Genomic DNA, 19,502 nt, shown 5'->3' on the forward strand with positions numbered 1-19,502 from the left:
GAGAGAGCACACACACATTTTTGTAGCAGTGGCACAGTATGATGTCTTTCAGACGTGATTCTTTTAAATAATTCGTTCTCTCTGTTTCCAAACGTTGCCATGGAAAAATAAATAAAAATTCAGTGTCGTACACCGCCAGTGCAAACTAGAGACCAATCCAAAAAAGGTTCCAACATCCATTTATTTCACAGAATTCTTTGAAGTTCTCCATTCTAATAGACTTTCCATTGAACCCCCTTTATAATGTTAATTTCACAGTTACCTGGGTATAGGGGAATTTAATTTGTTCAGGCCGTGCAAGGTCTCCATGATTCCTTGACTCAAAGCAAAAGATTGGCAGAGGTCCAGCTCAATGGACGGTTGACTAATTATGTATAACATATAAAATGCCTACTTTGCTCACAGTGATTAGTCTTACATTGGCTCACATGCAATGCAAGTCAAATGCAATACTGTCACATTATCAAGCAGGAAACTCAAGAAATAAAGTGACAAGGAAGAAACAATATTTATAATAATAAAGGCAGAAAAAAAATAGGTCCTGTAAAATTTGTCATTGCACTGGTCTAACAGAGATATGTTGAGTATCCAGGTTTCATGTAAGACTTATGTCTTATTTGTGTACATGAAATGCTCACGATCACGAAAAACATTTTATTTTGGAATAAAACTGAAAAATGAATAAATAAAAGTAAATAAATAGCGTCACTGAACCCCAAACAAAAGGATGAAGTTATGTTACTGAATAATTCCACAATACAATGTGTTGTTGTCTCCATTCATCTGAAGGACAAGCGTCTTGTGAGAGACAAAAGATTTCCCAACAACAAGGCAAAAATAGTTGATGTGAGTTTGTATCTTCTCATTTATCTTCTCTAATCCACCTTCTCTCTCTCTCTCTCTCTCTCTCTCTCTCTCTCTCTCTCTCTCTCTCTCTCTTTCCTTTGAAGTAAGCAAAAGAAAACATATTAGGGCCGGTTTAGCTGGCTAGCCATCATCGTCACTCTCTCAGAGGAGCCTAACAGCACGCATTGCCTCTCTCTCTCTCTCCTTCTCTCCAATTAGATTACCAGGGCACTGGAGCGATCGTGTGTGTGTGTGTGTGTGTGTGTGTGTGTGTGTGTGTGTGTGTGTGTGTGTGTGTGTGTGTATGTGTGTGTGTGTGTGTGTGTGTGTGTGTGGAGGCTCAGATTGAGGAAGCAACCAATTTGAGCAGGTTTGCATGGCTGGTGCCGCCGATATACTACCTCTCTTCCACTGTTTGCCCTCTCTTCTCTGGCATGGGGCGCAGCTCCCAGTTCCGCCCCAAATCCATCGCCACTTAATGTCTGTCTTCCGCCCCCACACCACGCACAGTCCCAGTCCCGCGGTGTCCGATGTTCTAAAAGGGGTAGATGTTGATAAGTGCACAGCTGATAGATTAGACAGGGCCGCTAGCATGTCTTTTGTGTGTGGAGGGGTGGGAAGGGGCTTCCATGATGGAAGGTGAGTTGCTGTTTTGGTCTGAGCTTTACAGTTGTTAAACAAGTATAGGGCTGTGTATTGAATGCTCGGTAGGGAGGCTGACTTAGGATCTGTTAGAGTTTTCGAGCTGAAGCCTGTGCATAAATGTTTCGGTAAGTGAGAAACTGCTGTCAGAGGAAAAAACAAAATAGCTGAAAACATTCGTAGGACAGCGTGTGGATACTAAATGACAAAGTTGCGAAAGAAAAAAAAGCCCTGAAATTTCAGGGCATGAAATGCATCAAGGGGCTTTAATGACAAGGACATTTTTTTAAAAAGGAGGCCTTGTTCTCAAATGCACCATAATTGCTTTGCGTTCAGTGAACTCATTTTTCTAACACATTCAAAACATTTTATATATTGTACATCTTTGTGAGTTCCCGCTGGTACAGTGAATTGGCCAAAGGCTCTCGGGCTGGTTTTAGCCGTCCATTAAGGGGAGAGAGCGGGGGCACTCACCCTCTCTGAAAGTCCTCAAGGTCTGTGTGCGGCCATCAACCGCTCGCCAGAGGGCAGCGACAAAAACGGCATCTAAACAAAAACCGAAGCAGCGTGACGCACTTCGTCAGGCCCTGGCTTCAAGCGTATCAAGGACCACGTCTATTTTAATCAGACGGAGCGCGCATAGGCCGCAATGCAGCCGACAAGCTGGCAGTCGAGTGTCTGGCAGGTGTGTTTCATCATAAAAAGATGAGCGACGTCTCAATGCCGGAACAACACGTGTGTTTGTGTGTGTGTCTGTGTGTCTGCGTGTTTGTACGTGTGTGTGTGTGTGTGTGTGTATGTGTGTTTGTGTGTGCGGTGTTATATAACATGTCAAGAAAATTCACAGAGTCTATGTTCTATGTGTAGATCACAGCAGCTCTGATGTGTCTTTCCAGTGCACCAACGTCAGTTCGATCCTGACAAGAATGCTCACGCAAAAGAGATATAAGCCTCCTCTTTTCCTTTGTTCCCCAGACCCCCAATCCCTCTCTATTTCCACCTTCTTAGCCTTATCAGTATTATAATGCCATGCAGAAAGGCAGAGATATTCCACGACCCCCCTCTCAAAACTGGCCCTTCCTCTCCCCCACCATTCCGAACCCAGACCCCCCCCCCCCCAGCCACACACACACACACACACACCACCACCACCACTAGCAGCTTGCCCCGCGAGAGCAAACAATTACACAGATGCTGCTGACATGCTCAAGCAGCTATGAAGTTGCTCATGTGGGTTTAATTTAACTACAGCTTGTCGCGACAACAGCTTTCCGTGTGGCCTATGTGTGTGTGAGGGGGGGGGGGGGGGGTGTCACAGGATATGATGGCTCTGTGGCCCATGTGTGTGGGTGGGGTGTCACAGAATATGATGGCTCTGTGGCCCATGTGTGTGTGTGTGTGTGGGGGGGTGTCACAGGATATGATGGCTATGTGGCCCATGTGTGTGTGTGTGTGGGGGGGGGGGGGGTGTCACAGGATATGATGGCTCTGTGGCCCATGTGTGTGTGTGTGTGTCACAGGATATGATGGCTCTGTGGCCCATGTGTGTGTGTGGGGTGGGGTGTCACAGGATATGATGGCTCTGTGGCCCATGTATGTGTGTGGGGGGGGGGGGGTGGGGGGGTCACAGGATATGATGGCTCTGTGGCCCATGTGTGTGTGTGTGGGGGGGGGGGGGTGGGGGGGTCACAGGATATGATGGCTCTGTGGCCCATGTGTGTGTGTGTGGGGGGGGGGGGGTGTCACAGGATATGATGGCTCTGTGGCCCGTGTGTGTGTGTGTGTGGGGGGGATGTCACAGGATATGATGGCTATGTGGCCCATGTGTGTGTGTGTGGGGGGGGGGGGGTGGTGGGGTGTCACAGGATATGATGGCTCTGTGGCCCATGTGTGTGGGTCGGGGGTGGGGGGGTGGGGGGTGTCACAGGATACGATGGCGCTGTGGCCCATGTGTGTGTGTGGGCTCTGTGGCCCATGTGTGTGTGTGGGGTGGGGGGGGTGTCACAGGATATGATGGCTCTGTGGCCCATGTGGGTGTGTGTGTGGGGGGGGGGGGGGGGGTCACAGGATACGATGGCTCTGTGGCCCATGTGTGTGTGTGGGCTCTGTGGCCCATGTGTGTGGGTGGGAGGGGGGTGGGGGGTGTCACAGGATATGATGGCTCTGTGGCCTGTGTGTGTGTGTGTGTGTGGGGGGGTGTCACAGGATATGATGGCTATGTGGCCCATGTGTGTGTGTGTGTGGGGGGGGGGGTGTCACAGGATATGATGGCTCTTGGATATGATGGCTATGTGGCCCATGTGTGTGTGTGTGGGGGGGGGGGTGTCACAGGATATGATGGCTCTGTGGCCCATGTGTGTGTGTCGGGGGTGTCACAGGATATGATGGCTCTGTGGCCCATGTGTGTGTGTGGGGTGGGGGGGGGTGTCACAGGATATGATGGCTCTGTGGCCCATGTATGTGTGTGTGGGGGGGTGTCACAGGATATGATGGCTCTGTGGCCCATGTGTGTGTGTGTGGGGGGGGGGTGTCACAGGATATGATGGCTATGTGGCCCATGTGTGTGTGTGTGTGTGGGGGGGGGGGGGGGTGGTGGGGTGTCACAGGATATGACGGCTCTGTGGCCCATGTGTGTGTGGGGGGGTGTCACAGGATATGATGGCTCTGTGGCCCATGTGTGTGTGTGGGCTCTGTGGCCCATGTGTGTGGGTGGGAGGGGGGTGGGGGGTGTCACAGGATATGATGGCTCTGTGGCCTGTGTGTGTGTGTGGGGGGGGGGGTGTCACAGGATATGATGGCTCTGTGGCCCATGTGTGTGTGTGTGGGGTGGGGGGGAGGTGTCACAGAATATGATGGCTCTTGGATATGATGGCTCTGTGGCCCATGTGGGTGTGTGTGGGGGGGGGGGGTGTCACAGGATACGATGGCTCTGTGGCCCATGTGTGTGTGTGGGCTCTGTGGCCCATGTGTGTGGGTGGGAGGGGGGTGGGGGGTGTCACAGGATATGATGGCTCTGTGGCCTGTGTGTGTGTGTGTGGGGGGGGGTGTCACAGGATATGATGGCTATGTGGCCCATGTGTGTGTGTGGGGGGGGGGGGGGTGTCACAGGATATGATGGCTCTGTGGCCCATGTGTGTGTGTCGGGGGTGTCACAGGATATGATGGCTCTGTGGCCCATGTGTGTGTGTGTGGGGGGGGGGGGGTGGGGGGGTCACAGGATATGATGGCTCTGTGGCCCATGACAGACATGTTTGACAAAATATGACAACCGAGCTCCTGTTAGCATAGTGTTCCGGAATGCAATTAGCAACTAGCATTTCGAGCTTAAAGCTTTTGCCTGCCCCACACACACACATTTTCCGGTTGCTGAGAGGACGCTGGCGTGTTTGTCGCCGCTTCTCGCATCCGACCTTTCCATCTCTTCTGGCTGTTTAAACTACTAACGTTATATTGGAATTCTCCTACCGTGGATGCTCCAACGTGGATGGCCTGGTCCCATCTCGGCTGGCTGCTCTACCGCTTGGACAAAGTACAAACATCTCGTCGGAGGGCTACAGCTGCGGCTCGTTCACCGGCTTGTCAACTCGCCTGGAGCTAGTACCGTACAATCATCTTGTTGGAGGGCTACAGTTGCGGCTCGTTCCCGGCTTGTCAACTCGCCTGGAGCTAGTAGCACGCCAAGCTAGGCTGCTAACAACCGAACATCTCATCATGTCTCGTTTCAAATACTCCGCAATGGAACTCAGGAACATCATCCCGCACGCGCTCCCGGACTGCCTTGAGGTGATAAAATCTCTTCGGCTCCTGCGCCGTCCACCCTACGTGCATCGGGCTACCAGGCATAAGTTTGTTTACCTGGCTACAACTATGGCTGTGCCGGCCGTCAGGGCAAACTCACTTCGGCGACGCCATAGACCTGGGCCACGCCCACCACCTGTCCTTCTGAGCCCCCTGGTTAGTGTGGCGGCCAATACTGTGTCTGCTATCACAGTGCCTCCATTTGCCTCTTTTATGCTACTGAATGTTCGCTCACTCAACAACAAGGCCTTACTCCTCCACGAAATAATTCTGGATAAAACTTTGGACTTTCTCTGCCTGACTGAAACATGGCAGAATCCCCATGAATTTATCACACTCAATCAAGCCACTCCCTCTGGATATTCCTACATCCAAAAGCCTCGCAGCTGCGGCCGTGGTGGCGGCCTGGCTGTTATACACCGCACTGACATCCTGTTAAAAGAAATCCCAGTCACAACATCATCATTTGAGTGCCTCCACTTCACGCTGTCTGGTGCCACACAGCTCCAGGTGGTTCTTGTCTACCGCCCCCCGAAAGCCTCCTCCTGCTTTCTACAGGAGTTCTCGGACCTGCTGGCCTCGGTCTGCCCCATGTCCCCAGCTACTCTCATACTGGGTGACTTTAACATCCATGTAGACTCCAGCAGCTGTTCCTTCGCTGTGGATTTCTTCTCACTGTTGGACTGCTTTGACATTAAACAACATGTACAGGGCCCTACACATGCCAAGGGGCACACCCTGGACCTGGTGTGCTGTGTTGGCCTAAGCCCCTCCCATCTCTGCTGCACGGACCCGGCTGTCTCCGACCATCAAGCCATCCTGTTCTCTGTCCCAGTGTCCCTCCCTAAGCAGCCTACAAAAAGGTCTATCACATACAGGAACACAAAGCGTGTGTGTATACCTACGCTGGCTAACACCCTAGCTGCCAACCTCGCTATCCACCCCTCTAACCGCACTGCCGACGGCTTGGTGGAACACTATAACAGCGCCCTCGCCCTCAGCCTCGACTCTGTTGCTCCACTCACCACCAAACTGGTCTCCTACACCCGCCTCGCTCCCTGGTTTACCCCAGAGCTGCGGAGGCTTAAGTCCATGGGGCGCCGGCTTGTGAGGCTTCACAAAAGATCCGGCCTCACTGTCCACCTCGAAGCCTACAGAGACCACATCAAGTGCTACAAAGAGGCTCTCACCCAGGCAAAAACACTCCATTACTCCACACTTATAAACAGCCAACAAAAGCATCCGAAAATGCTTTTCTCCACCATCAACCGCCTTCTTGACCCTCCCGACGCTCCCCAACCCTCTGATGCCGCTGACCTCTGCTCCAGGTTCCTGGACTTTTTCTACCAGAAAGTGGCCATCATCCACCGGCAGCTCCAGGCATCCACACCCTCCCCACCGGCCACACTACCTCGGCAGGACATGTACCATCCTTCCGCCTGCCCACCACAGCGCCGCCTCTCCACCTTCTCCCTGTTGGATGCTGATCAAGTCCTCGACCTCTTGACCAAAGCCGGGACTTCATCCTGCAGTCTGGATCCACTACCCACGACCCTTGTGAAGGCCTGTCTCCCCACCATTTGCCCCCCGGTGGTTGAACGCCTCACTTGGCTCTGGTGTGGTACCCTCCAGCTTTAAGTTGGCGGCCGTGACCCCAACACTCAAAAAGACAGGCCTGGACCCAGATGACCCCAACAACTACCGTCCGATCTCCAACCTTCCTTTCCTGAGCAAGATCTTGGAAAGAGCAGTGGCTGCCCAGCTACAACATCACATGTCCCACCATGAGCTCTTTGAACCTCTCCAATCGGGCTTCAGACCCCATCATAGTACCGAAACCGCCCTCATCAAAATAACAAACGACCTCCTGATTGCTGCAGACAACGGCCTTGTTTCCATCCTCATTCTCCTCGACCTCTCTGCTGCCTTCGATACCATTTCCCACTCCATCCTCCTCTCCCGTCTCTCTGAGCTCATCGGCCTTACCGACACTGCTCTCTCTTGGTTCCAGTCTTACCTCTCCAACCGTAAACAATACATCACTCTGCAAGGCTCCTACTCCACCACTGCAACAGTTAACCATGGCGTCCCCCAGGGATCTGTCCTTGGCCCCCTCCTCTTTACCATCTACTTGCTCCCCCTCGGTCAGATCATCCGCAACCATGGACTCAGTTTCCACTGCTATGCAGACGACACCCAACTGTATGTCAGCACCAAGCCCTCCTCACAACTCCCACCAATACAACTCAACAACTGTCTGCATGATATCAAAACCTGGATGACCAACAACCTTCTGAAACTCAACACCAACAAGACAGAGCTCATGGTGGTGGCCCCAGCACCACTGCTCAGGAAGGTTGGAGACCTCACCCTGGTCATCGACGGCTGTCCCACCTCCCCATCTCCCAAAGTGCGGAACCTGGGCGTCATTATGGACTCCACACTCTCATTCAGTTTCCACATCCAGAGCATCACCAAATCTGCCTTCTTTCACCTCCGTAACATTTCAAGACTCCGGCCGTCACTCACCGACTCAGTCACCGAAACTCTCATTCATGCATTTGTCACCTCCCGTCTGGACTACTGCAATGGTGTCCTGTCTGGGCTGCCCAACAAAGCCCTAGACAGATTGCAGTATGTCCAGAACTCAGCTGCCAGGGTGTTAACCCACACCAAGCCCTGGCAGCACATCACCCCCATCCTTAAGAAACTCCACTGGCTGCCAATCAAGCAACGCATCAGCTACAAAATCCTCCTCCTCACCTACAAATCACTTCACTCACTGGCCCCCAAGTACATCACTGACCTCCTCCACCCGTACACCCAGTCACGGTCCCTGCGCTCCACCAGCAAGGACTTACTCTCCACTCCCCGCACCAGACTCAAGACCTTTGGTGGCAGGGCTTTCTGTGCAATTGCCCCAACCCTTTGGAACACCCTGCCCCCTCCTATCCGTTCCGTCACTTCTCTGACACAGTTCCAAAAGCACTTCAAAACACACCTCTTCTCTCTTGCCTACCCTCCCTAAACCCCTACCCTGCCCCTCCCCCCCACTCCCACTCTTGTAAAGCGACCTTGGGTATCTTGAAAGGCGCTATATAAATTGTAAAAAAAGTTATTATTATTATTATTATTATCTGTTCATTGATGCTTATAAGGCCTATGATGGATCTCGTTATTGCATTTCAACGGCCATTGTTTTGCTTTCAAATTTGCACTAAAGGAATTCAACAACATATAGGTTGAAAATCTTATGATTTAAATTACAGCTAATGTAATGCTGTTTGGATGATAACTTGATTAACTTCAACCATGTCCAGGTTAGTTATTATACCTTGTGGCTATGATACTTTATAATTGAGTCATTCTTCAAATATGAAAACAAACAAGGCAAAAACAAAAACGTTCACATTCTTACCTCAACTATAATGGAGTTTTGGGTTGTGCACAGAACAGTCTCTGTAAGCTAGGCCAGAAATCATGCCCACCAATCACAATTCACTCTCCTCCATCGAATGGAGGACAGAAAGCATGAGAACATAGTTTGTTCCTAAGGGAGACTAGGAGGTAGTTTTTGAAAGCCCAACTAAGCAAATTGTTTTTTGTTTTTTTTTTGTTTTTGTGCAGCGCCTCCCTTTATCTCACGGCTAAAGTAGCACGCTATCAAACCAGAGAAATGTTATGAACCCTCAACCTCTCCACATGCACACAGGCAGAAACACTGCTTACTTTTTAGTCCTTTGGTGCTGCTGTTGTTGTTTCAGCCGGGACAAGTCCAAGTGAAAAAAGAAAAAAAAATCGCCCACTCCAGCATGTTATCTGGTCTTTTGGTTTGCCAGCAAAACAGAGCAAAAACAGAAGATGTCACAATGTGGTTTCCTAGCAATTCGACTCCACCATAGTGGCACATTTCAATTGAGCTTTCAATAATGAGGAGGCTCCTGCTGTGTATTGACATGAGTTGCTGTATCTCAGCAAGAACGCAGAGAATAGACAGCTCTGGAGATTTAATGCTGTACATAGACCATATAACTGAATTTCATAGGGTTGGCTAAATAAATTAGTCTACACCAGACTGTCCCACTTAAACGTGAGTGCTTTGAGAAGGGAAGGGGAGCATTTATGTGCGCACAATCTCATTTCCTTCTTCTGCTCATAGCATTTTCCCCGCTCATTAAAAAAACCTTGGCTGCAACCTCACTGGATCCCATTGGGTCACAGAAACCCAAGTATGGCTTGGTGTCTCTTTCTTTCTCTCTCTCTCTCTCTCTCTCTCTCTCTCTCACACATACACACTCACACACACACACAGTCACACACACATAATCAATCTTTCGGTCCATCACACTGTCGCTAAGAACCATGTCCCCAGAACACCTAGACACTGCTGTACTTCATTCTCTCTCTTTCTTTCTTTCTTTCTCTCTCTCTCTCTCTCTTTCAACCTCCTCTCTGCCTTTTTCCGCTCTGGTGAAGAAAAAGAAAATCTCTTCATCTCGCTGTTAACTTTTGATATCAATCATCGTAGTTTCCGTCACATCTTAAATAGAAGTAGAGATAAGAAAAAAAAAAAAAAAAACTTGTGACACTGGGTCCAATTTGCATGCACGTCTCCATTCCCACACACTGCACCCGCCTGTGGCTTTTCCTCACTGATGGTGGCTTGTCATGTAATATTTGTGCTGCTGCTATTTCCACCCAAATCGGTAATGATGCCTGCTCTTCCCAACCAGCGGCGCTAGGTTTTCGAGACCAAAAGACGCCGCGCTTGGTTCTCAGTTGCTGCTTTCACAGTTATCCTGCTTGTTTCTGGTGCTATACTAAATGGATTAGAGATTGTTGCTGACAGAGCACACGTTTCTTTTTCTTTTGCATGATTGTGAAACCTAAACTAATCATCCACTGTTTGTGTTACATTTATGTTTCTTGGCAGGCGGTTTTGTCTAAAGTGACTTACAACAATAACATTGAACAAAAATAGAAATCATGATAAAAAAAACCTGCAGTAACACTTTACTGAAAGGTATCTACATAAGAGTGACATGACACTTTCATAACCCTAACTCTAATCCTAACCCTAATTTGTCATGACAAAAATCAAATGACACTTGATCACAGAAACGTGCTAAGCACAGAAGCACATACACGTTTATGACTAGTTTATAATGTTTATGTCACGTTCATGACAGTGTCATGTCACTCTTATGTTGATACCTTCAAGTAAAGTGTAACCAAAACTGCTGTGTAGTGTGACGTCCATCAACAAGAGTGTGTTTAAGTAAGGCTATCAGAAAGGAGACCAGAGAGACCACACACTTTGACTGGCTGGAGCCCCAAGCGATTTCGTATCCGACACCCTGTTAAGGCAGTAGTGGCGTATCTCATTCCGCTAGCGTGTCCAGCCTGCCACACTGGACTGGAGTAACTCGTGTCCTGAGTGACTGACCCAAACCTGACACGGAATAGAACGCCCAGCCTGCCACGGCCGCCACCAGCCTCTTTGGTTACCACGGCCACCACCACCGTTGCTGCCACCACCTCCGGACACTGCAAAACCCGCACCGTGCTGCCATTTGTTCAGTAAACAAGGTGATCTCGTCCGCTCTGGTGAGTGGACGGGGGGGTGGGGGGGGGGGGTATCGGTCTCCAGCACAGAGCTGCTGGTTTGAGTCACTTGAAGAATAGAGTGACAGTGGTCATTTTCATCACATGCACAAACAGACAGAAAGACAGACAGACAGACACAGACACAAATACACATACAGATGAACCTTGGAGAATGGAGTGAATGTGAACATTACTGTAGATGATCAAGGATGACTAAATGGGCTTGATCTTAACCTTTGAAGACTATGTGTTATTTCTGCATGAGGTTTTTTTGTGTGTGTTTGTGTGTGTGTGTGTGTGTATGTGGTTGGGTGGGGGGGGGGGGGGGGGGGTCTAATACTTTTAGTTTCACTTCGTCATTTTGTTAGTTGGTGATGTCAAACCTGAGTGTAAGGAACCTGAGACACTGAGCTATAACAGCACGATCGAACCCGAGTGACTCAGGCCTCTAAAGGGCCTCCATACCACATTCGTAAGATGACTACGTGTATAAATGCGGACCAAAACGAACACAAAGTACAGACTAAATGCTCCATCCGTTTTTAACGTCGAGAACAAATGAGCCTCCAACACGGAGACTCGATTCAGCTGAGGTCAGCTCCCTCAGACGGAGCCTGGCTCTTTGACAGTGGTCCGGCTTGACGTAGATTCCGCACGAAGGCTCACCCGCGACTCTCCGCAGAGCCCATCCAGAGGTGGCGAGCCCCGGGTAATTGCCCTTCATTCGGGGGAACTTTCGAACAATTTGCCGCTTGTCTGGCGTCGTGCGTGTCAAAAGCTGGGGGACGCGCCGCTATGTGGGGGGTGGAGTGAGGGGAGAAGTGTGGGAGAGAGGGGTCTGTACATCGACGATGCACGTCTGAATAACTAACCGCCTGATGCGAGATGACACTTTTCAGATAGGGGAAAATCAGGGCACGCCCTCCTTTAACACTTGCATCTGTGAACCCCCTTCTCATACACACACACACACACTTACACACACTCACACTCACACACACTCACAAACACACTCTCTCTCTCACACACACACACACACACACACACGCCATCTCACACTAAAGTGTTTTCAGTGCTGCTGTGAACCGCCTGTGTGTTTTCAAGTAAAGTGCCGCAAAAAGGTTAATGAATTCAGTACTGTAAGGCCTGGGTCCCTTGCTGTGGCCACACTGGGGTTCAGGGGAGGTGTGCGTGTGCGTGTGTGTGTGTGTGTGAGAGAGACAGTTTGTGTGTGTGTGTGAGAGAGACAGTTTGTGTGTGTGTGTGTGTGTGTAAGAGAGAGAGTTTGTGTGTGTGTGTGTGTGTGTGTGTGTGTGTGTGTGTGTGTGTGTGAAGATTGCCAGACTGCCCGATTCACACAGCATGTCGATGGGGACCGGCGAATCAGCAAGGAGGGCTTCTGCTGCCCCCTAGGGGATATTATGCTGCCATCGCAGGGGACCTGATTTATTTTACCAGTGTTGCCACTCTGTTGCAACAGAGTCTGCACCTACATGCAGACAAAGTTATGAAAGAATGAACAAGGTAGTACTTTGGCTTGAACATGCATTATTAGGCATGTGTGACAGTTTCAGACGGATGACACTGTTGTTATTGTTGTTGTTGTTGTTGCTGCTGTCAATGAAGAGTCGAAATGTTGTGATATAGAAAATGTAGATATTAGACGTTGACTCTTGAGGTACATGTGAAATCTAAATTTGTACATGGGCCCACTTTAAAAATGTAGAAAGATAGGGCCACGGAAAAAAGAGGGGGAAAGAAAGAGAAGGATGGGGGAGAAGAAAAAGAGAGAAAGAGGGACAGAAAGCCTAGTGGAGAGAGAGACAGAGACAGAAACAGCAAGAGACTGAGTCAGAGAGAGGGCAGAGAGAGAGAGTGAATGGGTGGGAGAAAGAGAGATTGAGAAAGAGACTGAATGATTGTGAGAGAGAGAGACTGAATGAGAATGAGAGAGAGAGAGAGACTGAATGAGAGTGAGAGAGAGAGAGAGAGAGTGAATGAGTGTGAAGGCTGACACAATGGTCAGTCTGGTATGGTCGTGACTCAGTACTGTATAAGACCACTTCACACTCACGCTTGAGTGCTGGCTAGTTTCTTCAGTCTCTTCACAAGGCTTGTAAAAGAAGGATACGTTTGTCCTCTGTGAGACTGTCAGTGTGTGTGTGTGTGTGTGTGTGTGTGTGTGTGTGTGTGTGTGTGTGTGTGTGTGTGCGCGTGTGTCCTGTCTGTGTCTTACAGATAGAGAGAATTAAAAAGAGAGTTGTAAGGTGAAGGACAAGATCGCTCGGCTTGTGTGTGTGTGTGTGTGTGTGTGCGTGGATGTGGATTTGTCATGGCAATTGCCAATGTAGCTCACTTGAATGGAATTAAATTGAATTGATTGATAGAGAGAGAGAGCATTTCTTTGACTGTATGTGTATCTGTGTGTCTCATTGTCACTTAGAGATAAAAGGGAGAGATAGACAGTTTGGTGGGGGATTAATCTACCTGTTGTCTTTGTTCTCTGTGTTTGGGCGTGTGTCTGAGAAAGACACAATTGTGTGTGTGTGTGTGTGTGTGTGTGTGTGTGTTTGTGTAAGCCCTTGCTGCTTGATGTCTCTCAACTCCCTTGATGAGCCCCAACACCCGCTTTCAAGAGGCCCAAATCAGTGACCATGAACAATCCCCCGCGTCACACTCCACTCAACAGGCCCCTCTCCACAGACTTGACTTAAGCCCTTTCTGTTTTTATTATTTCCTCTCTTCCCTCTCTTCATCTCTGGGTATGCTGCCTCACAGAGGTCCTGGTCACGCTGCTGGGCTCATTTAGCTGACTGTCGTGACTCATGGCAGGCCACACTACCTTCATTAATGCAACGATTAAAAGATCTTTAGATGAAAGTCATCAAAAGCTGGCGTCTAAAGTTGTTATCGTTAAAAGGTTGCACTTTTGTTGTTTGAGAGGACATGCTGTATATTTGTTTTGAGGACATCTAAATATAATGTCATTGTCTTTGAGCGTGTCCTCTAGCAGCAACCTGCTACTGACCTTTTTGGTGCACACACATGACTGATATAATGTTTGTATACTAACAGATGGGACAACAAGACGACACACACATCAGTTGGCTTGTTAGCAGTACTGAATGCTCGGGGGCGCTGTGGCGCAGCAGGCTACAGCGCCCACACCATATTTGGGTCCGAGTGCCCACGGGGACCCTGGTTCGAATACAACCTGCGGTCATTTCCCGATCCCACCCCATCTCTCTCTCCCACTTGCTTCCTGTCTCACTCTCCACTGTCCTGTCCAAATAAAGGCAAAAAAGCCCAAAAATATACTAAAAAAAAGAGCAAAAGCAGTACTGAATGCTTCCGTCCACTAATGACTGTATTCACACATGTCTGCTCTCTGGAAACTCAAGCACTCTAGTGTGTCTGATCACTTCATTTCTATCAGACATCCTTAATACAAAACCAAAAAAGATTGGGATTGTCTTCTCTCGCTCAGACACACACTCTTTCTCTCTCTCTCTGTCTCTCTCACTCTCGCTCTCACCCCCTGTTCTCTATCTATATATTGATCTCTTATTCCATCTATTCTCTCTATCTCTTCTTCCACCTGCTCTCTCTCTCTCTCTCCCTCTCTCTTATTCCACCTGTTCTCTCTCTCTCTTTCAGCAAAAAAGATTGGGACTGTCTTCTCCTCTTTCTCTCTCTCTCTCTCTCTTTCTCACTTTCATGTCATTATCTTGCTTTCCCGCCTCTGCTCTTCTTACACTGACAAGAGCCGCCGCTGCTGCTGCTGCTGCTGTGGTGGCATCTGCGGCTGTGAGGGATTTTTTTGCGGCGCTCGCGGGACTCCGGAATAGCAGCACTCTGCACAATATAAAGCCGAGCAGCTGGCGCCGTTTGTCATCCTTTATTTATGGGCCTCACCATACGCGTGATTGACATCATGGAACGCGGAGGATCCACCTCTCGGAATGGAGCCGCTGGGTGTCACATAAAAATAAAATAAAATAAATAAACGAGTGAGGGAGAGAGCGAGGGGAAAGTGCAAAACAAACAAACAGCCACACAAACACGAGTCCTTTCGGGGAGATAAAAAGCAGATGACGGCAGCAGTGAGGTTTATTTGCGGAGACGCAAAGCGGGCAAAGCCGCAAGCCGGTCGCATGTGGTGGTGTGGCACACGCCGCGTTTTTGTTTTTCGTTTTCTTTTTTTTTTTTTTGTTTCCTCTCTGCCGGTCGCGTGTTTGTTTCGATCGATCGGGGCAGCGTTCTCCTTTCAGTCTCTCGACAGCAGGCGGGTTTCCTTTCATTTGAGTCCAGTTGTTTTTTATGTTTTTTTTTTTTTCTCTACTCCAATCCCGCTCTGTCCCCTCTGTGACACAAAGAGCATGGCGAGCTGTGTCGCTTTCACAGACAGCTGGATGAATATTGCATAGCTGCAAACATGTGGAGGCCAATCCACACTTTCACCCCCCCCCTTTCCCCCACCACCTGACAGCTAACATCAGCCCACGCGATCAGCAGTCCATCCCGCGAGTAGCCTATAAATAAAATATTTTATTGCGTGCTTTTCTTCCTCCTCCTCGTCCTCCTCCTCTCTCTCTCTCTCTCTGTCTCTCTATCTGTGTTTTCCCCTTGTTACAAATGATACAAAAGATGTTTCTGTAAAAAAAAAGCTACTTCTTTCCGAGCTTCTGACGACCAGCGTGGTTTCATTTGACTGTGCAGGAGGCAGTGGCAGTACTCAAACAACTTTGATTCTACCCACAAGCCTGGGCAGGAGAACATTAGTCTGAGGAAGACAGCTCTTCTGTCTCTCTTTTCCATCATCTATATATAAACTTCAAAGCACAGCCAACCACCCATAAACTCCATGAAAATAAAATGTAAAAAGAAGAGTCCCCTCTCTATCTATCTCTCCCTCGTCCTCTCTCGCTCTGCCTCTTTCTCCATGGGTTGTTCGGTTCGCTGACAGTTAAATGGGTCTTGAAAAACTGGAAGATGAACTCATTAATGCTTTCCGGCGTACCTAAAATGGACATGAACTTCTTGTTGTTTATCGGATAATAAAGGGTGACTTATACTTTGTGTGTCTTGTGGCTACTGCGCCAAACAAGCCCAAGCATGATCTACTAACTGCTTTGTACAGCTGAAGTGTCTGAACAATGGAGGTAGAAGACTAGGAGTTTATTTCTTTTTTCGATGAGAGGGGAATACAGGTTTTACAGAGTGCTTGGCTGTATCTTACACAATAAATCGCATGGCAAAATAGACATTGTGTTATTAATGACTAAAGGGACCAACTGTCCCAGTTAAGCCTTTTTCCCACTCAGACCTGTTTGTTCTGTTGAAGGGGACTGAAGTGCTTCAGCTCAATGGTCCATTGTGTAATGGTCCACAATCAATCAACAGCTGGACTGTTTAACAAAGTACATGACAACTAGACCTAACAGTCTGTCTCTGGAGATCTGGGAACTGCTTCAGATTGTAACTTGATCCTACTGTAACTCCAGATCCTAATTTAAACCCAAAGCCTAATTTGAATTCCTCACTTAGAATCTGATGGACAAACAGCTGTGCTTGACAGTCCTTTTCTCTTATGACTGCATGTCTTTAGGTTTGAGCTAATATTGAAATGTCACTTGCTGATTAAGAAAGAACGACATGGCTTTGCAATTCATTATATGGTCTTAGCTTGCAATGCATTCTTGTGTGTGTGTATATGTGTGCATGTTCTTGAATTTCCCCTTGGGGATCAATAAAGTATCTATCTATCTATCTATCTATCTATCTATCTATCTATCTATCTATCTCTATGTGTGTGTGTGTGTGTGTGGTGCGTGCATTTGCGCAGGTTCAAACGTGCATGTGTGTGTTTATAAATGTATGACACAGAGGGAAAAGGAGAGACAGAAAAAGTGTGCGACCATACTGGCTATGACTTGTCGCACAGCAAAACAGCACTCCAGCGTGACTTCAAACACGACTAGCAGGCTTTTGATCAATAACATCACAGTAAGCTTTTGTACATGTACATGGCGCTACAGGGTGCTCTTCCCATACACATGTGGATTGCCCACACTAGCTACACACACACACACACACACACACACACACACACCAACTCAGGAACAGAAGTGTCAAAAAGAGGAAAACGAGTCAACTCTCATTCTCATTCACTCTTTTTCTTTCTTTTCATCTTTATCACTCACTATCCCCCTTGTTTTCAATTTGTCTGTCTTGTCTGTTTTCCCCCCAACTTTTTCCCCACTCCCTTCATTCATCTTCATCCCTGGCTGTCCACCTCTCACCTATATTCCCCCTGCTCTCTCTCTCTCTCTCTCTCTCTCTCTCTCTCTCTCTCTCTCTCTCTATATATATATATATATATATATATATATTATTCCCCCTGCTCTCTCTCTCTCTCTCTCTCTCTCTCTCTCTATCTATATATATATATATTATTCTCCATGTTCTCTCTCTATATCTCTTATACTGCCTGTTCTCTCTCTCTTCTTCCATCTGACATCTCTCTTTTCTCTTTTCCCCTCTGCTCTCTCTCTCTCTCTCTCTCTTATTCCACCTGTTCTCTCTCCTCTTCTCCTTATTCCTCTTGCCACTCTTTCCTCACCTCTACCTTCCCTCTATTTCCCATCCCACCCTCCCTCTTTTCCAAACTGCTTCACTTTCTATTACCTTGTCCCATGCTTCTCCTCCTCATCCCTTATCCTTCCTTTATCCTCTCTCTTGCCCTCCCTCTGTCCTCCCCATCCCCCCCTCCACTCTTTCATTCCTCATCTTCCTACTCTCATCTCTTTTCTCTCCTTTTCTTCATCTCATGTGAAGCATGAGATGGAATCCACTGACAGCGGCCGATCTACTTCCTCCTTGCCTGTCAGATCAATCACATCACCCGGGTTTCTCTGAGCATCAGCTGCCTCAAATCAAAGTCACAAGGCTCCTTCAGATGGAATGAGATTATCCTGGAGGAATTTGTACAAAATAAATAAAGAAATAAAGAAAAAAAAGAAAAGAAAGGAGAAGACAAAATATTAGTAGCCAATCCAATGTTATCGTTTTGTCAAGGGACAGTGGATATGTAATTGCGTGTGATTACCAATCAAACTGTGTGTGTGAGCATGCGTGTGTGTGTGCATGTGAAGAGTGTGTGTACAGTTGTGTGTGAAGAGTGTGTACAGTCAGTCATGTGGTTTTCCAACAATCAAAAAATGCTTCTTTACATTAATAGTCAACGACATTCATACTCCTAGTGGGTAAGTGGTAGGCTATTTGCTCCATGTTGATGGTGACATTACTGTTGAACACCAGCAGGTGGAGCTTTAGCCTAATGATACATTCTAGGCTTACACTTATTTCTTTCCCTCATTCCTTCCCCATTGCTATCACCAGATATTATGCATAATATGTATACACAATTGAAAATAAAATGTAGACAACAGACATCCTATCACATGTGTTTCTAGGCTTTATGTTCCTATATATTCTACGTGTGTTCGATGCCTGTACTCTGTCACATGTAATTGACACATCTTGACACATCACACATCTTTAACCTGAGATTATGAATGAACCATCAGTTTCAAACACCTGTATAGGATGTTCAACTTGTATAATTATAATTACTAAACTCAGTAACTGCAAGTCTCTGACTATGCAATTGCAAGTTATGAAGTCCTGAAAATATATAATAATAATAATAATAATAACTTGGACTTATATAGCGCCTTTCATGGTACCCAAGGTCACTTTACAATGGGGGGGGTTAGGGGTCAAAGGACTTGGTGAAAAGAAATGTTTTGAGGTGCTTTTTGAACATGGGCAGGGACGGGGCAGAGCGGACATGGAGTGGTAGACTGTTCCAGAGTGTGGGAGCGTTGGCAGAGAAAGCCCTGTCCCCAAAAGTCTGCAACCTGGTGCGGGGGGTGGCCAGCAGGTCCTTGTCAGAGGACCGCAGGGAGCGTGACTGAGTGTAGGGGTGGAGGAGGTCTGTGAGGTATTGTGGTGAGAGTCCATGGAGAGATTTGTAGGTGAGCAGGAGGATCTTGTAGGCGATGCGTGACTTAACTGGCAACCAGTGGAGCTGTTGAAGAATGGGAGTGATATGTATATGACTGTTGTTTTTTTGTTTTTTTTCTGTGAATAAGAAAACAGCATCAGTAGTGTAAAACACCTGTATAGGATATTCAACTTGTATAATTACAATTACTAATGAATACTAGTTTAGTTGAATACTTGGGTTTAGTGACAAAAATGAATAAGTCAGACAGGAGCACTAAGGAGCCTATAGATAATGGCCACAGGAGCACTAAGGAGCCTATAGATAATGGCCACAGGAGCACTAAGGAGCCTATAGATAATGGCCACAGGAGCACTAAGGAGCCTATAGATAATGGCCACAGAAGCACTAAGGAGCCTATAGACAATGGCCACAGGGGCCATTAAGGCGCTGTACTGTAACTTCTCTGGGTTAGCCATTGCATGGAATTCTGCCTTGGTGCAGAATGTGGTGTCATACCCAACTTGTGCCGGAAATGACTTTTGACACATCTAACAGCTGCTGAGGCTTATCGCATAACTTAGCGTTAGGAGCATTCCGC

At 47.8% G+C, this 19,502-nt stretch overlaps 1 protein-coding gene across 1 annotated transcript; it reads left to right on the forward strand.

Annotated features, from left to right (window-relative positions):
* Positions 1-5,223: 5,223 nt before the first annotated feature.
* On the forward strand, positions 5,224-18,872 carry LOC121717966. Its single transcript, XM_042102691.1, has 4 exons — positions 5,224-6,761; positions 6,850-8,262; positions 10,753-10,866; positions 18,728-18,872. Exons 1-4 carry the CDS (start codon positions 5,224-5,226, stop codon positions 18,870-18,872), a joined length of 3,210 nt encoding a protein of 1,069 aa, XP_041958625.1.
* Positions 18,873-19,502: the final 630 nt, after the last annotated feature.

The sequence above is a fragment of the Alosa sapidissima genome, chromosome 9 (assembly GCF_018492685.1).
Source record: "Alosa sapidissima isolate fAloSap1 chromosome 9, fAloSap1.pri, whole genome shotgun sequence".
Taxonomy (NCBI): Eukaryota; Metazoa; Chordata; class Actinopteri; order Clupeiformes; family Clupeidae; genus Alosa; species Alosa sapidissima.

Bases quoted from the DNA above. Each gene is read 5' to 3' on its own strand.
- LOC121717966 (XM_042102691.1), top strand. From the start codon at position 5,224: ATGGAACTCAGGAACATCATCCCGCACGCGCTCCCGGACTGCCTTGAG. The intron at 6,762-6,849 runs GTTGGATGCTGA...ACCCTTGTGAAG, and splicing joins CGCCTCTCCACCTTCTCCCT to GCCTGTCTCCCCACCATTTG. The intron at 10,867-18,727 runs GTAAACAAGGTG...GAACATGGGCAG, and splicing joins ACCGTGCTGCCATTTGTTCA to GGACGGGGCAGAGCGGACAT.